The 15,856-nt window shown below is 38.2% G+C and overlaps 1 protein-coding gene across 1 annotated transcript in view; it reads left to right on the top strand.

Annotated features, from left to right (window-relative positions):
* STXBP6 (syntaxin binding protein 6) overlaps positions 1–15,856 on the top strand; it is a 244,140-nt gene that overhangs the window by 167,502 nt on the left and 60,782 nt on the right. The window contains exons 2-3 of the mRNA XM_042782099.1: positions 12,510–12,640; positions 13,559–13,724. Of these exons, the coding sequence (XP_042638033.1) occupies positions 12,510–12,640; positions 13,559–13,724 (297 nt within the window). The remainder of the gene's footprint in view (positions 1–12,509; positions 12,641–13,558; positions 13,725–15,856) is intronic.

Genomic DNA, 15,856 nt, shown 5'->3' with positions numbered 1-15,856 from the left:
GAAACCCAAGGAGGGGTCGCTATGAGTCGGGGCTGACTTGACGGCACATAACAACAACAACAACAGTGAAACAAAGATGAAGACAGATAAAATTCCATTGGGTTTTATCATTAGGAGGTGTTTAATTTTTCATGGAGTCCTTTCAGGAGATTGGTAACAGAGAAGAGAAATGCTCGGTTAAGGAGTGAGTAGGTAGTGAAGCAGGAGAGGGAATAAATACACAAAACTCTTTCCTGTCATGCTAACACTTGGTATGGTCAGTCTTATTAACCTTAGTTGTGCTGATAGCTGTGTAATGCATTGTATCTCATTGTGTTTTCAATATGCGTTTTCCTACTAACTAATGATCTTGAGCATCTTTTCATGGGCTTATTTTCCATCCACATCTTCTTTGGTGAAGTGATTCTTCACATCATTTGCTCATTTTTTTAATTTTTTTATTTGTTTTCTTCTTAATGAGTTTTAATTTTTTTTTTTTTTCTCTCTCAATATAGTGTGGATCCAAGTCCTTTGTCAGATAAATGATTTTCAGTTACACACACACACACACATATTTCCTTTTTACCAGTTTTTTGGCTGGTGTTTTCATTATCTTAAGGGTTAACTTCTATCAGGTTTTATTTTCTTTCCACTTGAAGGCTGTCCTTTAACATTTCTTGTAGTATAAGTATACTGGTGATGAATACATCAGCCTTTGTACATTTTGAAACTATATTTTCACTAAGTATAAAGTTCTATGTTCAATCCAAATTCAAGCATGCATTACATGAAATATCTCACAAATAATCAAATTAAATCTGCTGTATATACTGGTGGCTGTGGTTAGCAATATCTTGTTGACTACACTTCCTATGTTGACAATTGTTTTCTTTCAGTTCAGATACTGCTCCACATCTTTTTATTGTTATTATTATTGTGATTTGGGTGAAGATTTACAGAGTAAATTCATTTTCCATACAGCAGTTCACATATACTTTGTCTTACGTCATTGACCACAATTTACCACAGTGCAACAGCTCCCTCCCACTTCCTCCCCGTAGTTACCTCTTCCCAGTGTCCATCCCTCCATTCACTCCTGCCCCCTGAGCTGTCTCCCTGTGCATAAGCAGCCCTTCTTTCTCCCATGATTGTTCTCTCCAAAGAGTGTATCTGCTTGAGGTAAATGTTCAACTCACATGCCTGTACTTTGTTTGGCTGGAAGCCACAGGAGTGGGTTCAATTCCAGACCTGAAGGGCAGCTAGGGGCCATAGTCTCAGTGGTTCCACCAGGCTCTATTGGACCAGCAAACCTGGTCCCAACCATGGTCCCCACCTTTTTTTTTCCCCCTCCAAATGATTTTGAGTTTTGTTCCACATTGTTCTCCCTCTCTATCCAGGATCTCCTACATAGATCCCCATCCAAGTGGATGACAGTGGTAGCCAGGCACTGCTCCACATCTTCTTGCTTTCATTGTTTCCAACAATCAAATCTGCTGTAACTTTTATCTTTGTTCATCTGTAGGTCATCTGTCTTCCCCCAACCCCCAGCTTCTTTTTATATTTTGTTTTTAAAAACCAATTTGATTATAGTGTGCCTTGGTATGGTTTTCTTCTGTTTCTTATATTTTGTCTCCATTGAATTTGGGTCTGTGGGTTTATAGTTTTTATTAGATTTAGAGATTGGATTGTAACTGTTATTTCCTCAAGTATCTTTCCTGCCTCCACCCATTTCTTTTCCTAAAAACATGATTTTTGTTTTTGTTATATTTTTTATATCTGTACTTAACTTTTTTTTTTTTAACATATGCAATACAGTTTTAATAATTGTTTTAAACTTGTCTGCTAATTCTACCAACTATATTGGATTTAGGAGCTCTGGTAGCGTAGTGCCTAAGGCACTTGACTGCTCACCAGAAGGCTGGCGGTTCAAACCCACCAGCCACTCCTCGGAAGGAAGGTTGAGCAATCCTACTTCCGTAGTGATACTGCCTCGGAAACCCAAGGAGGGGTCACTATGAGTCGGGGCTGACTCCACGGCAAACAACAACAACAACATATTGGATTTAGGAGCTCTGGTAGCATATTGCCTAAGGCACTTGACTGCTAACCAGAAACCTAGCAGTTCAAACCCACCAGCCACTCCTCGGAAGGAAGGTTGGGCAATCTACTTCCATAGTGATACTGCTTAGGAAACCCAATGAGGGGTCGCTCTGAGTCAGGTACGACTTAATGGCAAATAACAGTAACAACAACATGTTGGATTCAATTGATTACATTATCTCCTGATTATAGTTGCATTTTCCTACTCCTCTACGTACCTAATAGTTTCTTAATGGATGCTAAGTATTGTGATTTTTACTTTGTTGGGTGCTGGATGTTTTTAAATTCCTGTAAATTTTCTTGAGCTTCATTCTGAGATGCAGTTAAATGCTTGGAAACAAATTAATCCTTTCAGGTGTCTTGCTTTTCAGATTTGGTAGGCAGGATTAGAATAGTCCTCTGTTAAGGGCTAATTATTTCTCACTAATGAAAATACTTTCTGTGTATTCTACCCAATGCCTCATAAATCTTGAAGTTTTCCATTCTGGCTGGTAGAAAAAGTTACGAGTCTCAGCACTATGTGAATGCCCATCATTTTGAGTACCTCATCCCCTCTGGCCTCAGTTAATTTCCTCAGACACTTGTAGTGGTAAGTACTCAGCAAAACACTGAAGGCAGAATTTCTGTGGATCTCGGGAGGCACACACACTCTAAAGCACGCTATAAAGCAGGGGTGTGCATAGTAGCAGGGAGCGTGGTGCCAGGTACTTCCGTCACACACTGATGAGTGCCCCTACTACAGCTGCTGAGGAATAAGGAAGTAGAGACTAGATAAATCATTTAATCACTTCTCATTGTAAGGGCTATTTAAGCTCTGAGAATGCTTTTTAGACATTCTTATAGTACTGCTTGGCCTATATTTTTCAGTATATAATGGGTAATGTTAAAGGAAAGCATAACATTAAAGGAATCGCTTAAAGTTTTTATTCCTAGGCTTTGAGCTTCTTATGGCGTAATTTAATTCATTCTTGAGTCAGGTAGCTGCTTCTTTGAAGCCTTTGTTTTTAGATCCTTTGTTTGTAAATCTTGCCTAAGAATAGATCAAAAATGATGTTTACATCTGTTTCCAGAATTGAGGAAGCAAGAACAGAATAAGACTGTATGAACATAGTTAACCCCTTGTGTTATCTCCATTATATTTGACAGTATTTGGTATCAGATTAATCTCTTTCAGAATCTATTACAGTTCTCATAACTCTGGGTATTTACTTTCTTTGCTTGGGCCTATTTGTTTGTTTGTTGTCACACTTACATGAATCAGATATGCAAAACACTTTCAATATCTGATATAAAGTGACAATAACTAATATTAACCAGGTTTTATAGTTCATTTTGTTTACCATTTACCTAAAATGCATGCAAATTGATTTTCTGTTCAAGTCTATGGGGAAAAGTATAAGGAAGTTAAAAAAAAATTGAGCAAAATGGAAAACTTTCAATTGCTGAAGCTCAAGCCTATAATTTATTTTCAGAGACTCTGAAATAGTCCAGTGTAAAAGCATTCATTTGCTTATCAGGTCAGTGGTTTGAACCCACCAGCTGCACCATGGGAAAAAGATGAGGCAGTCTGCTTCTATAAAGATTTATAGCCTTGGAAACGTAGTGGGGCAGTTCTACTCTGCCCTGTAGGGTGGCTGAGTTGGAATCAACTTGAAGACAGTGGGTTTGTTACTAAAACAATCAGAATTGCTGAAGCAACTTGCTACTAGAGTGAGAATTGCAGGGAAAGATACCTTTTTTTTTTTTTTTTTTTAAGAAAAGGATACCTTTTAAAGAAGTTTTAACCCTTGAATTTCTCTCCTTCTAGTCAAACCCACCAGCCACTCCTCGGAAGGAAGATGGGGCAATCTACTTCCATAGTGCTACTGCCTCAAAAACCCAACAGGTCGCTATGAGTAGGGCCTTACTCAATGACATATAACAACAACAACAACAGTCTTCTGATATTTCTACAATTTCTTTATTTTACCACTTTCTCTAGGCTCACAAATTCACAGATACCTCTTAAAATTATGGCTTAACTATTCTTTTGTTGAGGAGCCATCCATTTATTTAATCTTTCATTTACACGTGAATATATTTAATGATAAGCACTGAGTTACAGAGGATGTCATGGTGCTTAGTATGCAGAAGGAAGTTATGGTCTTACAGCAGACAACTGAGACCTTCTGTGGTTAAGCATTCCGATTTCAGGCTTAAGATTTAACAGTCCAAGACTACTGAACTTGTCATTCACTTGAAAAATAGAATACCAAAACCAAACCAAACTCAATGCCATGGAGTTGATTCTGACTCATAGTGACCCCCCCTGGGCTTCCTAGGCAGTAAATATTTATTGAAGTCAATTGTCCAGTCTTCCCTTCCAAGAGTGGCTGGTGGATTTGAACTGCCAGCCTTCTGGTTAACAGTCAAATGGCACTATGCCAGCAGAGCTCCTTTGAAAAACAGGATGCTCTTTCAAAATAAAAATCTGCATATATTTATGTATTAAAAAAAAAAAAAAAGTAAAATTACGATCAGGATAAAGAAATTTAGTTAGTGCCTAAGGCACTTGACTGCTAACAAGAAGGCTGGTGGTTCAAACCCACCAGCCACTCCTTGGAAGGAAAGTTGGGCAATCTACTTCCCTAGTGATACTGTCTTGGAAACCCAAGGAGAGGTCACCATGAGTCGGCCCGACTGATGGCACATAACAACAACAACAACAACAGATTTTAAAGGTACCTACTAGATTTCACATTGGCCTGTGACATTGAAGTTCTATATTAAAAAAATAATGGGCCTTCAGGTTGATAATTTGAAGATACTAAGACCAGCTAGTACTTCCTGCAATTGAGTCGATTCAACTCATAGTGACCTCTCCTTGGGTTTCCGCGGTGGTATCACTAGGGAAATAGATTGCCCTACCTTCCTTCCGAGGAGTGGCTGGTGGATTTGAACCTCCAGCCTCTGGGTAACAGTCCAATGCCTTAGGCACTACACCACCAGAGCGCCCGTTTTTGTGAGTTTGATACTTCCTGCAAAGTTGATGTAGGGGATTTCTTGCAGCATTAATGAACAGTTTTTATCTACTCTTTATAATAAAACCAAAACCAAATTTGCTGCCATCAAGTTGGATCTGACTCATAGCAACCCCTCCTTGGGTTTCCTAGGCAATATTACTATGGAAGTAGATTGCCCAACCAGCCTTCCTTCCAAGGAGTGTCCTGTAGGTACCTCCATAATAAAAGCCAGCCTTCCTATAGAATACTTGACACAAGATGGACTTTCTCCATCTTCTACTAAAAGGGCTTATCCAAACTTCTTTACAAAGAAAGAAATCTTCCATACAAATTGATCCTCTTTGCTAGCCCTTTGGGGAAGTTCCCAGACTTTCAGTCTTCTTCTTTTCCTCCTCTTCCTCCTCCTCCTGTTCCCCAATTTGGAGATGAGAATGTATGTGGTATAGATTGGAGGTCTAGGAACCTTCAAAGAGTACCTAAGGAGGAAACTTTTTTATAGTGAATATTTTTCTTTCTGATAAGTACTTCAGTAGACTGAGGAAGAATTCTGCCCCATTCTCTATGGTTGATTAAGAGCATTCTTTTGTGCTCATTGGCTTGGTGTTTATGGCTGAAATGCCACCATTTGTTGTTGTTGTTGTTGTTGTTGTTATTGTTTCTTTTGGATAAAAAACTTCTTTAAAACATGCGGGTTCAAGATTACCCTGTCAGGCTTTTTTGAGTCCCATCAGAAATATGACCAGAGAAAACCCACTAAGATTGGGAGGAGCACACAGAAGAATTAGATTAGAGGCCCAAAGATAAACTTGGCAATTGATTTCATGAATTGGTCTGTTTTGGGGACTATAACTTTTGAGTTATATAATCTATGGAGTCTAAACATTTACTCTTTCCCTGAATTATAGTATACTTTGAGAAATTGTGTGCAAAGTGAAAGATTGTCCCTAGACAGAGACAGCATTGTGCTCCTATTCCCATTAACTGTGGCAGTGATGATGTTCCACATTTTGAAAGCATTTGAGGTAACAATTTAGATATTTTTGCTTCTAAGCTTTTCAAATATTCAGCCAACTCACCAGATAAAATTGCTGGTGCAACCTGGGACCTGATATTTATTTCTCATGGATACTGTGAAATTTACCTAGAATTATCGTGCGTTAGAGGTTTAGAGGAGCATTAAGGAAACCAGTTCCAAATAATCACTTCTCACTTTGGCCTCTTTCCTCACCACATCAGCACCAAGAAACATGCTCAATCTTGCTTTTACTTCCTGAACCACACTTTAGTTTTTTTTTTGTTTTTCTTTTTCCTTCTTGTCAGTCACCACTGACACAGCAAAGAGAACAGCCCTAATAAGATTCTATGTTTAACACCACATTTTTCTTGCTCCAAATTTTATTTATTTATTTATTTATCATCAACAATGTTGTTGAAATAGAAATCTCTACATTCCAGGATAGCTGGGAATTGAAGCATACTGTAAAGAACCGACTTCACTTAACTAACTATAAGATAATGATAGGACTAGTGCCTAAAACATTTGACTGCTAACCAGAAGGCTGGTGGTTCAAACCCACCAACCACTCTTTGGAAGGAAGATTGAACAACCTACTTATGTGTGATACCACCTCAGAAACCCGAGGAGAGGTTGCTATAAGTCAGATTCAACTCGACGGCAGTGAGTTTGGAATTTATATATGAGATTTTAAGGTATCTTAGGTACATACACATGGTAAATTCTGCATTTTACTTGCCTAGCTGCAACAGAAGTATGATTTGTCCTTCTTTAGCAACTGGGTTTTTTTGGTTTTTTTTAGAGAGAGAAATGGCCACCTAAACTTAAGAGATGATTCAATCTATGTTTAATATATAAAGTTAATATTTGTGCAAATGTTGGTAAAACATACAAAATGCTATGAAAAATGAGAGTAGGGGATAGTGCCTAAGGCACTTGACTGCTAACTAGAAGGCTGGTGGTTCAAACCCACCAGCCACTCCTTAGAAGGAAGGTTGGACAATCTACTTCCGTAGTAATACCGCTTCTGAAAGCTATGAGTCAGGTCCAACTCAATGGCACATAACAAAAACAATAACAGGGTATATAGAGGTGGTGTGAATAATTTTTTGTTTCTTTTAAAGTAATATTTTAAGACTGAGACTAGATATTTTATATCTTAGGGAAAATTTATTTTCCTCTTTGGAATAATTGAGAGATGATGCTGTGAATAATGAGCTTGTAGGGGAAAGAGTGTGGCTTTAAAAAAGAAAAAAGTGTTCTCTCAACCACTGAACCCTGAAATAGAGAATCATCCTCCTAATCTCTAGGAGAGTGTGAACTATTCTGTGTTGCATAACATCCAAGTAACTTACATTTCCGCATCTTTTCTTTGTTGTCTTTGTCCACTCCTTCACCAGTTCCACATTCTTGACTTGCTGCAAGACTTTGATCTGATTAAAGTGGTGCTTCGTCATTGAGTGGTTTATCAATTTTTTCATAAAATAGAATTTTCTGATTAGACAAAAAGAAGATCAATGGTCTCCACTTTTTGAGTATATCCAGGAGTCTGATTTTATTTTTGTAAAATGTTTCATTGAAGGGCTATTTATAAAAAGCCTCTTGACTATGATATGGAGATATTCTACCACTTGAGTAACGACAATAAAACTATCTTCTAGATATAATAGTCCATGCCACTGCTTCTTAATTACAGTTAAGACGTAGTATCAAGTCTACACTATGGCTGAAGAGAAGGTATGCATCCTGGAAACATTTTTTTAAATTCAGTGAATCAGTGCTGGACCTGGATTTGATTGTCCCCATGTTTCTGCTTGCTTCAGTGCCGATAAAGCAGTGCCTCTCCAGAACAGGAGTGAGTGAGAGAGAGGCCTTAGGTTTCAAGTGAGTCCTAGTGTATAAAATACAATGGCCCAAGAACCTAGGGGCTCTTGGGAACTTTTTGTTTGTGTCCAGGAGAATATGTTGTGATAGTCAATACATTCTGTGTACATTTGCTAATCACCACTTTAACTCAGATGCCGAGTTCTTCAAGCTTTGTAATTTGAAGTTAATAACATTTATGTTTTAATTGCATTATTTTTACATTATTTTCTACTTAAGGCAAATAGAGACACTTATCTATTTATAGCTTTAGAATTATATTTGCTTTTAATTAACTTGTTTAAGTAAATCTATTTAAAAGAAAAACCTCACTCCCATCGAGTCGAATTGACTCATAGCAACCCCTCCTTGGGTTTCTGACATGGTATCTCTATGGCAATAGATTGCCCAGACTTCCTACTGAGGAGTGACGGGTGGGTTTGAACCACTAGCCTTCTGGTTAGCAGTCAAGTGCCTTAGGCACTACACCACCAGACCTTCCAAGTCTTTTTAAAGTAGCAAGTCTATTTAAAGGAAAATATTAAGGAAATAAAAGGAGAGAATATTGCAGAAATCACCATAGTAGAATCATTATTAAAACAAAATGATCCTGTTAATCATTATTTAATGAGCATCCCACATCCAATAAAATGCTTAAAAAAAAAAAAAAAATGCTATAATGGACTCTAAATCCATTGCTCTCTGCGTAAATTGCATTTTTTTCCCAATTATTAACAGTGGGACATTGGTAATTCAGCTCTTTTTGTACCTCAGTTTCTTTGTCATAAATATAATGGAGATAAATAGCAATAACTTTGTATATAACACAGATGTTACAAAGTTCAGGGGAGAAAACCAGAAGCTGTATTAAAAGAGAAAAACAAGCATGGAATATTTTATCCAGGGTTGGGATAAATCTGTTTTGAAATGAACAGTGAAAATAATAATCATAATAATAACATGGTGGGAGAACCTGCTAGGATGAAGTGATCACAGAAGTGTGAGCAAGAGCCAACCCTGAGAAAACCAGGAGGAGTGTCTCTACAGAGGAAGCAGCGTGTGCAAAGTGCCTGAGGTGGAAAAAGTTGCTATTTGCCAGGAGTAAAAGTGCCTGGAGCTTGGTGGATGAAAGGGAGAATGGAATGAGGTGAGATAGGAAAGGAACTGAAGGGCCGGGTTATCTAAGGCTTTTAAATGGACTCTGACTTTTATTTAGAATGGTTAGGGATGCCATTGAGGCATTTTAAAAAGATGACTCCATCTTCTGTGTTGAAAAATAAGTTTGAAGGGGCAAGCTGGTCAGAGAAGCTAGTTTAGGGAAAATTGCAGAAATCCAGGCACCTAACAACAACAGACTAGATGTTTTCTCCAGTCTCTGTGATGTTACTGACCCGGATAATTTTGGGGCATTTTGCAAGGATGTGCTATCAATTAGCTTTCTTTTGAAAACCAAAAAGGAGGCGGTAAGTCACTGTTTTTCGATAGACATCTGGAATCATCTGGAATTCGACTGATTGATTTCGTCTGTGGACTCCGAAAGCACCAAAACAAGGAAGGGCTTAAAGTTGGCTCCTTCATGCATGGAAGTCAAAAATTCTGTCAGTGGTGTGCTGTGTGCAAGTGTTTTGATTTCAGAAGGGGAAGATCTTTATTTAACACTATATCATGTGTATATAATAATATAATTTTAAGGCACCTGCTTCATAATAGAAACTGGGATGTTAGACGTAATAACAATAAACAAAAATTAAACCAAACTGGGCTCAGTGCCCAGGAGAACTAACCAGACTCCAAGAACTGGGCAAGGGATAAACTGGTAGGCAAGAAAAGGCAGGAGTGGATGGAGTTGTAACTGCCTCCATTAAAAATGACAGATTTGTAGTACGATCGCATTTGAGAAATTCTATGGGGACATTCATCATGTGGGTGGGGTTCCTACCCTTCTCATTTCAGAGAAAAACTTCGAATGAACTTCCCTTCCTAAATGTCAGTCCTAAACATGTCAATAATATACAGTGATCTGGATTGTTTTTGAACTTACAAAATGCTGTAAATTACTTGGAAACAAATGGACCAGAAGTAAAAATAGGAGATCATAACAGCTTTAAATAAAGTTAGAAGAAAAGCCTTCATGTTTCCCATGATGCCTAAATGCTGTATGATTTACATAAACAAAGGAGGAAATCCTCTTTGTGTGTTTAGGGGTGTGTGTCTAATACAGGAACTCATGCTTTCCTGTTATTGAAAAGCATTCTTTAATCTTTTAAGCACATTTCAGGACCTGTATATGTTCCAGGTATGTTGTTTCCTTTAACATTAAAACATAAGAGCAGGACACATCTATGAGAGAAAACCTATCAGAGCCTCCCTTTGTTTCATAGAAGACACAAAGAAATAACTAAACTAAATGGATGGACAGAGCCTTAGGAAGACTGAACTTAGTAAGGGGATTGGGCACTCCTAATGAGACCAAGTTTATACTTGGAGCTATAGGCCAGAGGAGCCATTTGTGAATAGAAAACTATCAAATTTTCTCTCATCCTGTGTATTAACAGGATGATGACTTTTTAACCACAAAACTAAATGTAATTGGTATGAAATTTTCAGAAGCTTTTAGTCAAATATAATAGAAATAATGCATAATAAGCCAAAGCAGTATATCAGCTTAAAAAAAAAAAAAAATGTTGGTGGTGCAGTGCTTAAGGCATTTGTCTGCTAACCAGTTGTTGTTATGTGCCGTTTAGTCGGACCTGACTCATAGTGACCCCTCCTTGGGTTTCTGAGGCAGTATCACTACAGAAGTAGATTGTCTAACCTTCTTTCTGAGGAGTGGCTGGTGGATTTGAACCGCCAGCCTTGTGGTTAGCAGTCAAGTGCCTTAGGCACTACACTACTAGAACTCCTGTTAACCAGAGGTTGGTGCTTTAAATCCACTAACCACTCTGTGGAAAGAAAATAGGGCAATCTACTTCCATAAAGATTTACCACCTGGAAAACCCAATAGGGGTCACTATGAGTTGGAATCAACTTGACGGTAATGAGTTTGGTTTTTGTTTTTTTAAATTCTGATTGGGAACAAAGGGAGAAAATTTTACTGCAGGCATGAAAGTAGTCTTCAGTTCTGGAGTTGGAGAGTTCTTATCAGTTGTAAAGACATAATGCCTCACCTTTGCTTCCCCTTTCTGGTCCATGCTTTCCTACTTTAGTGTTCTCAGACACTGTAACTGCAGTAGGCTATTGTATGCATGAAAGAATGTTTTTACCACCAACCATGATAGAAGTAAGAGCTCTGGTAGTGTAGTGCCAAAGACACTTGACTGCTAACCAGAAGGCTGGTGGTTCAAACCCACCAGACACTCCTCCAAAGGAAGATTGGGCAATCTACTTCCGTAGTGATACTGCCTCAAGAACCCGAAGAGGGGTCTCTATGATCAGATCCAACACAATGGCTGTGGGTATGATGGGGTACTTTTGGTCCTTCATTCCTCAGGAATTCTTTTTGTCATCTGTTGGGCAGAGTTACTTGAAAATGTGGGATCTGTGGAGTTACTTGAAACACATATGTGTGTTTATGCCATTAATACACAGTCTTCAGCAAGTCAGTGCTTAAGATTGTAGTTATCACATCAATTTTCAACTTTTCCTAGCTGGTTTAGTAATGCCATTCCTATTTAATATTGCTAATTCCTACAGCTAGGGCTCAGGAGGAACTCTTGGGAACAGCTCTTCTAAAACACTGAATTACCTCCCTATATTTGCTTCTCTAGAAATAAGCAAATGAGAAATTTCAGAGTAACTGTCTCCTGGTGTCTATGTCTGACAGGTTCCACTGTCTGTCCTCAGCATGGAAGTGGGTGGGGAAAGAACTGACCGAGGCTGGGAGCAGGAACCTTGCTGGCCCTAAAGAGGCAGTGACAGAAATTCATCTGTCAGGGTGTACTCAGGTTGTCAGGCATATTCATAATCACACATAAACCAGGTACAAACTAGATGATATTTTAAAGCCAAATATTGAAGTTCTCTGGTTTTGTTTTGTTTTGTATGAGGTATTAGTCCTTATCACTAAAGCCTGAAATACTTACATTGAATTATAAATTAGAAATATGCATTATAATTTCCCATGGGAGCCAGTGACCTTCATTTCCTTTAAAATTCAGCCTTTCCCAAAGAACCCCACCTGAAGCCTGTCAGGTCTGTGTGCTCCCTTCCCTGCAGCCTGTAATTGTGCACTTGTAGCCTCTGTTAAAAGTGCTTAGTGGTAACTAGTAAGGTTGTTTCAGTTTGAATGGATGAAAACATAAATGAAATAGCTCTCACAATTGTAAACTCTTGAGAGCAGAGGTTATAACTCCTATTTCTTTTCAATTACCCTCATCAAACACTCACCCATTCATATTCCTCCCTATTCTCTCTTTCTCTTCTTTTTCTTCTCTGTCCTCTTTCTCTCTCTCTCCCTACATATGCACAATAGGTGCCATATAGAAACAACACAAAATGTGAAAACAAACTGACTTGCAGTCCTACTAATCTCAGTGGTCTTTCCTTGGCAGTGACAAACAAGAAACCTACACAGGCATCTATCACGAAGGTCAAACAGTTTGAAGGCTCCACATCTTTCGTTCGAAGATCACAGTGGATGCTTGAGCAGCTTCGCCAGGTTAATGGTATTGATCCTAATCGGGTGAGTGACTTGTTCAATGCTGAGTGAAGGAATTCTCTCACAAAATGATTCTTTCTGATTGACCTTGGTAGTAGTGGTGGTGATTTTAATCATTTTTTAACAAGGCTACTTCTCAATCTCAGTTGTGTGACTAAGACTTATGATTCCTTATAAATCTTTTCATCTTGTTTGATGGAGGAACCTAATGACATGTATATTGAAGAAATGTTGTCTGCAATAATATATTCATCAGCATTCACAGTACAAAAGGCAAAGTTCAGATTATCATGTCCTTGGTTATCATTATTAAGCAAAGCTTCATTTATCTCCTAATGCACCAATGATAAAGTTTATTCACACACACAAAAAATAAAATAAAGTAAATGAATGGAACCTTTAAAAAAATTATGCATTAGGATTCCATTGGATTGACCAAGCATTTTGTGGTAGAGATGTATTCAAAGTACTCACACATTTACACACACACACACACAAAAAAACACTAATATTGAAGAATAATAAAATGTATTGCAACTATATATATATACTACAGTAATACTGGGGATCTTTTCTACCAAAGTTTAGAGGCAAAATTAATATAGTTCACTAATGAGAACCTGAAAGACTATTTTTTCCAGTTTGGGAGACAATACATGGTCTGAATTCTGATACAAGTCTCTGTGTTTAGTTAGGCCACAGCAACTTCTGTGATGCTAACCTCCTGGTGACATCTATAAGTACTGTAAAATCTGAGATTTGCATGGTAAACAGAAAGTTGTGTGCGTTACATGTAGCTATATTCTAATAAAGATGGGCCTTATGAGTAAGACCAAAGTATTTGAAAAAGTTTGTATCTTTTTTTAGTGTTTAAACAAAGTTGAACTAAAAGCAGCAGTTTTTATAGATTGAGATCAATAGTTATCTCACTGTCTTTTCCAGGATTCTGCAGAGTTTGACTTATTGTTTGAAAATGCTTTTGACCAGTGGGTAGCCAGCACAGCCTCAGAAAAATGCACCTTCTTCCAGATCCTCCACCACACTTGCCAGAGGTACCTCACGGACAGGAAGCCGGAATTTATTAACTGCCAATCTAAAATTATGGGAGGTGAGTAGGCATTTGTGTGACTCTAGTCATCCTTCAACTCACTTTTACATAAGAAGGTAGATGCTCAGCAGAAGAATTAAAAACCAAAAAGAAACATCATGAAAACAGGGAATAGAAAATGAAGATACTTTAAGCTAGACAGCATGAAAACCATTCTAGAGAGTTGATGATATGCTAAATCTTGGCACAGTGATGTTTTCACTCTTATTCAAAAGCTGATCTTCTTAGTAGAATTAACCCCTTAGCTAAGATTTTTTTCTATTATAAGAAGAAAGCTGTCCCTTTATTAGAAAAACCTTTCAGTTTTTTTTTACTTGTCTGTTATTTCGTTGCAGAACATCACTTTCTGAGATGTTTATTGCTATAATTTCTCAAGATGTTTAAGAAGTATTACCATAAAAATTCATATAGATATTGCCCCTTTCTTTTGAATCGTAACTGGTCTCATTTGTTCCTTGAATTGCACACAGATCTGAGTTAGGAGCCTCGAGTGCCAGTGTTAGCAACATAATGAGGACACTTGAGAGGAGGCTTAGTACATCCCTTTTAGGTGACATGTCTTTTCAGGGAATTGAAACTGTGCCTTGCCAATTACTCTGTGAGTTGAGGAAGAATGTTTGTATCATTGGTCTTGATCTGTTCTCTCGGTTATGAAAGACTTAAAAAAAAAAAATGTACCAACTTTAAGCCTTAATCAAATGTCAGTTGAAGATCATATTAAAGGGCTTCTATCAGCTCTTGGGCTGCATGTATCTTTCATCTGAACATGGGACAGAATCCAATAGATAGTCCTAGCAAGTGATGGACACACTGCCATTTCACCATGTGTTTGCTCGATGGAGAAGACATTGTCCAATTATTTATTATCCTCTAAAGTGTTTGCCATTTCTCTTAGACAGGAAGTTACTTACATCAAAAGAGCCATAAAAGGTCTTCCTTAGGCATTGATGCCGTCTTTTATTGTATCTTCTCTATTTAGTCCTAGGAAAATAGAAGAGGTGATGCGTGGTGCATATTTTTTTCAAAGTGGCCACAGCCTCTAGTACAGAACTGAAAAATATTGGACCCAGATGTTTAAAGGAAAGGGAATATCAAAGGCTGACCCCTTACTATTTGGGAAATTTAATGAGATATAGCTTTATATAATGTCTGTGCCACCATTGTTTTTTTAAATGAATCCTGCTTTGAAAATCCAGACTTAACAGATTTGGCAGAACAGAAAGTTGACGCACACCAGGCTTAGGACCACAGATGGCCATGTTTTCAGTGAGTGGAAAGTTTGGCAGGAAATCCTAACCTTTCCACATTCTTTATTAGGAGGAGTTTGCTCTCCTCACCTAGGATCAGCTTTGTTTCTTAATCTCAAGCTTCTGCTATGAAACAGTTTCTTCACTGGTGTCAGGATGGTCAATACCTTGCACAGCTAACACTTAAGCACAGAATCTCTTATATAAATAAAGTGAGGCTATGGAATATGAGATTTCTGTTGCTCTTGGAGAGAGATTCCACTTGGGCATCCCCCTTCTCCGTGTTTCATCTACAGAGCAGAGTGGCCAGAAGCAGAACCAGTGAATGGGAACTACTGCACTTGCCCAGAATGGAAATGTGGTGTGGACTCTACTGGTCCTTGCAAGGGAAACACAGCCATCTCCTTCCTAGTAAGCTTAGAAATGGCCTTGATATCTCTCTTCTTTCTCCTCCATTAAGGAACTGCACTAAGAAGTTCTTCTTCTCTATTACATCAAAGCCTCTCTTTTCTTCTTTCAGAACAGGTCTTTTCATTCCTTCATTCACTCATATGATTCATGGTCCAATCATCTAATAAATAAATACCAGGAGCACTGCTGGCACTGTGGCTAGCTTGGCTGCTAACCTAAAGGTCTGTAGTTTGAACCTACTATCCACTCCAGAGTAGAAGGATGTGGCAGTCTGCTTCCATGAAGATTTATAGTGCTAGAAACTTAGAAGGCATCTCTATCTTATAAGATCACTATGAATTGGGATCGAGTCGACAGCAATGGGCTTTTTGTTTAAGTACCTACTATGTGCTCTGGTAACATAGTGCCTAAGGCAATTGACTGCTCATCAGAAGGCTGGCGGTTCAAACCCACCAGCCACTCCTCGGAAGGAAG

This window comes from Orycteropus afer, unplaced genomic scaffold (genome assembly GCF_000298275.1).
Source record: "Orycteropus afer afer isolate SDZICR_OR568_19922 unplaced genomic scaffold, OryAfe1.0 scaffold00243, whole genome shotgun sequence".
Taxonomy (NCBI): Eukaryota; Metazoa; Chordata; class Mammalia; order Tubulidentata; family Orycteropodidae; genus Orycteropus; species Orycteropus afer.
Note: the sequence above shows the minus strand (reverse complement) of the source record. Positions and strands in the feature narration are given on the sequence as shown.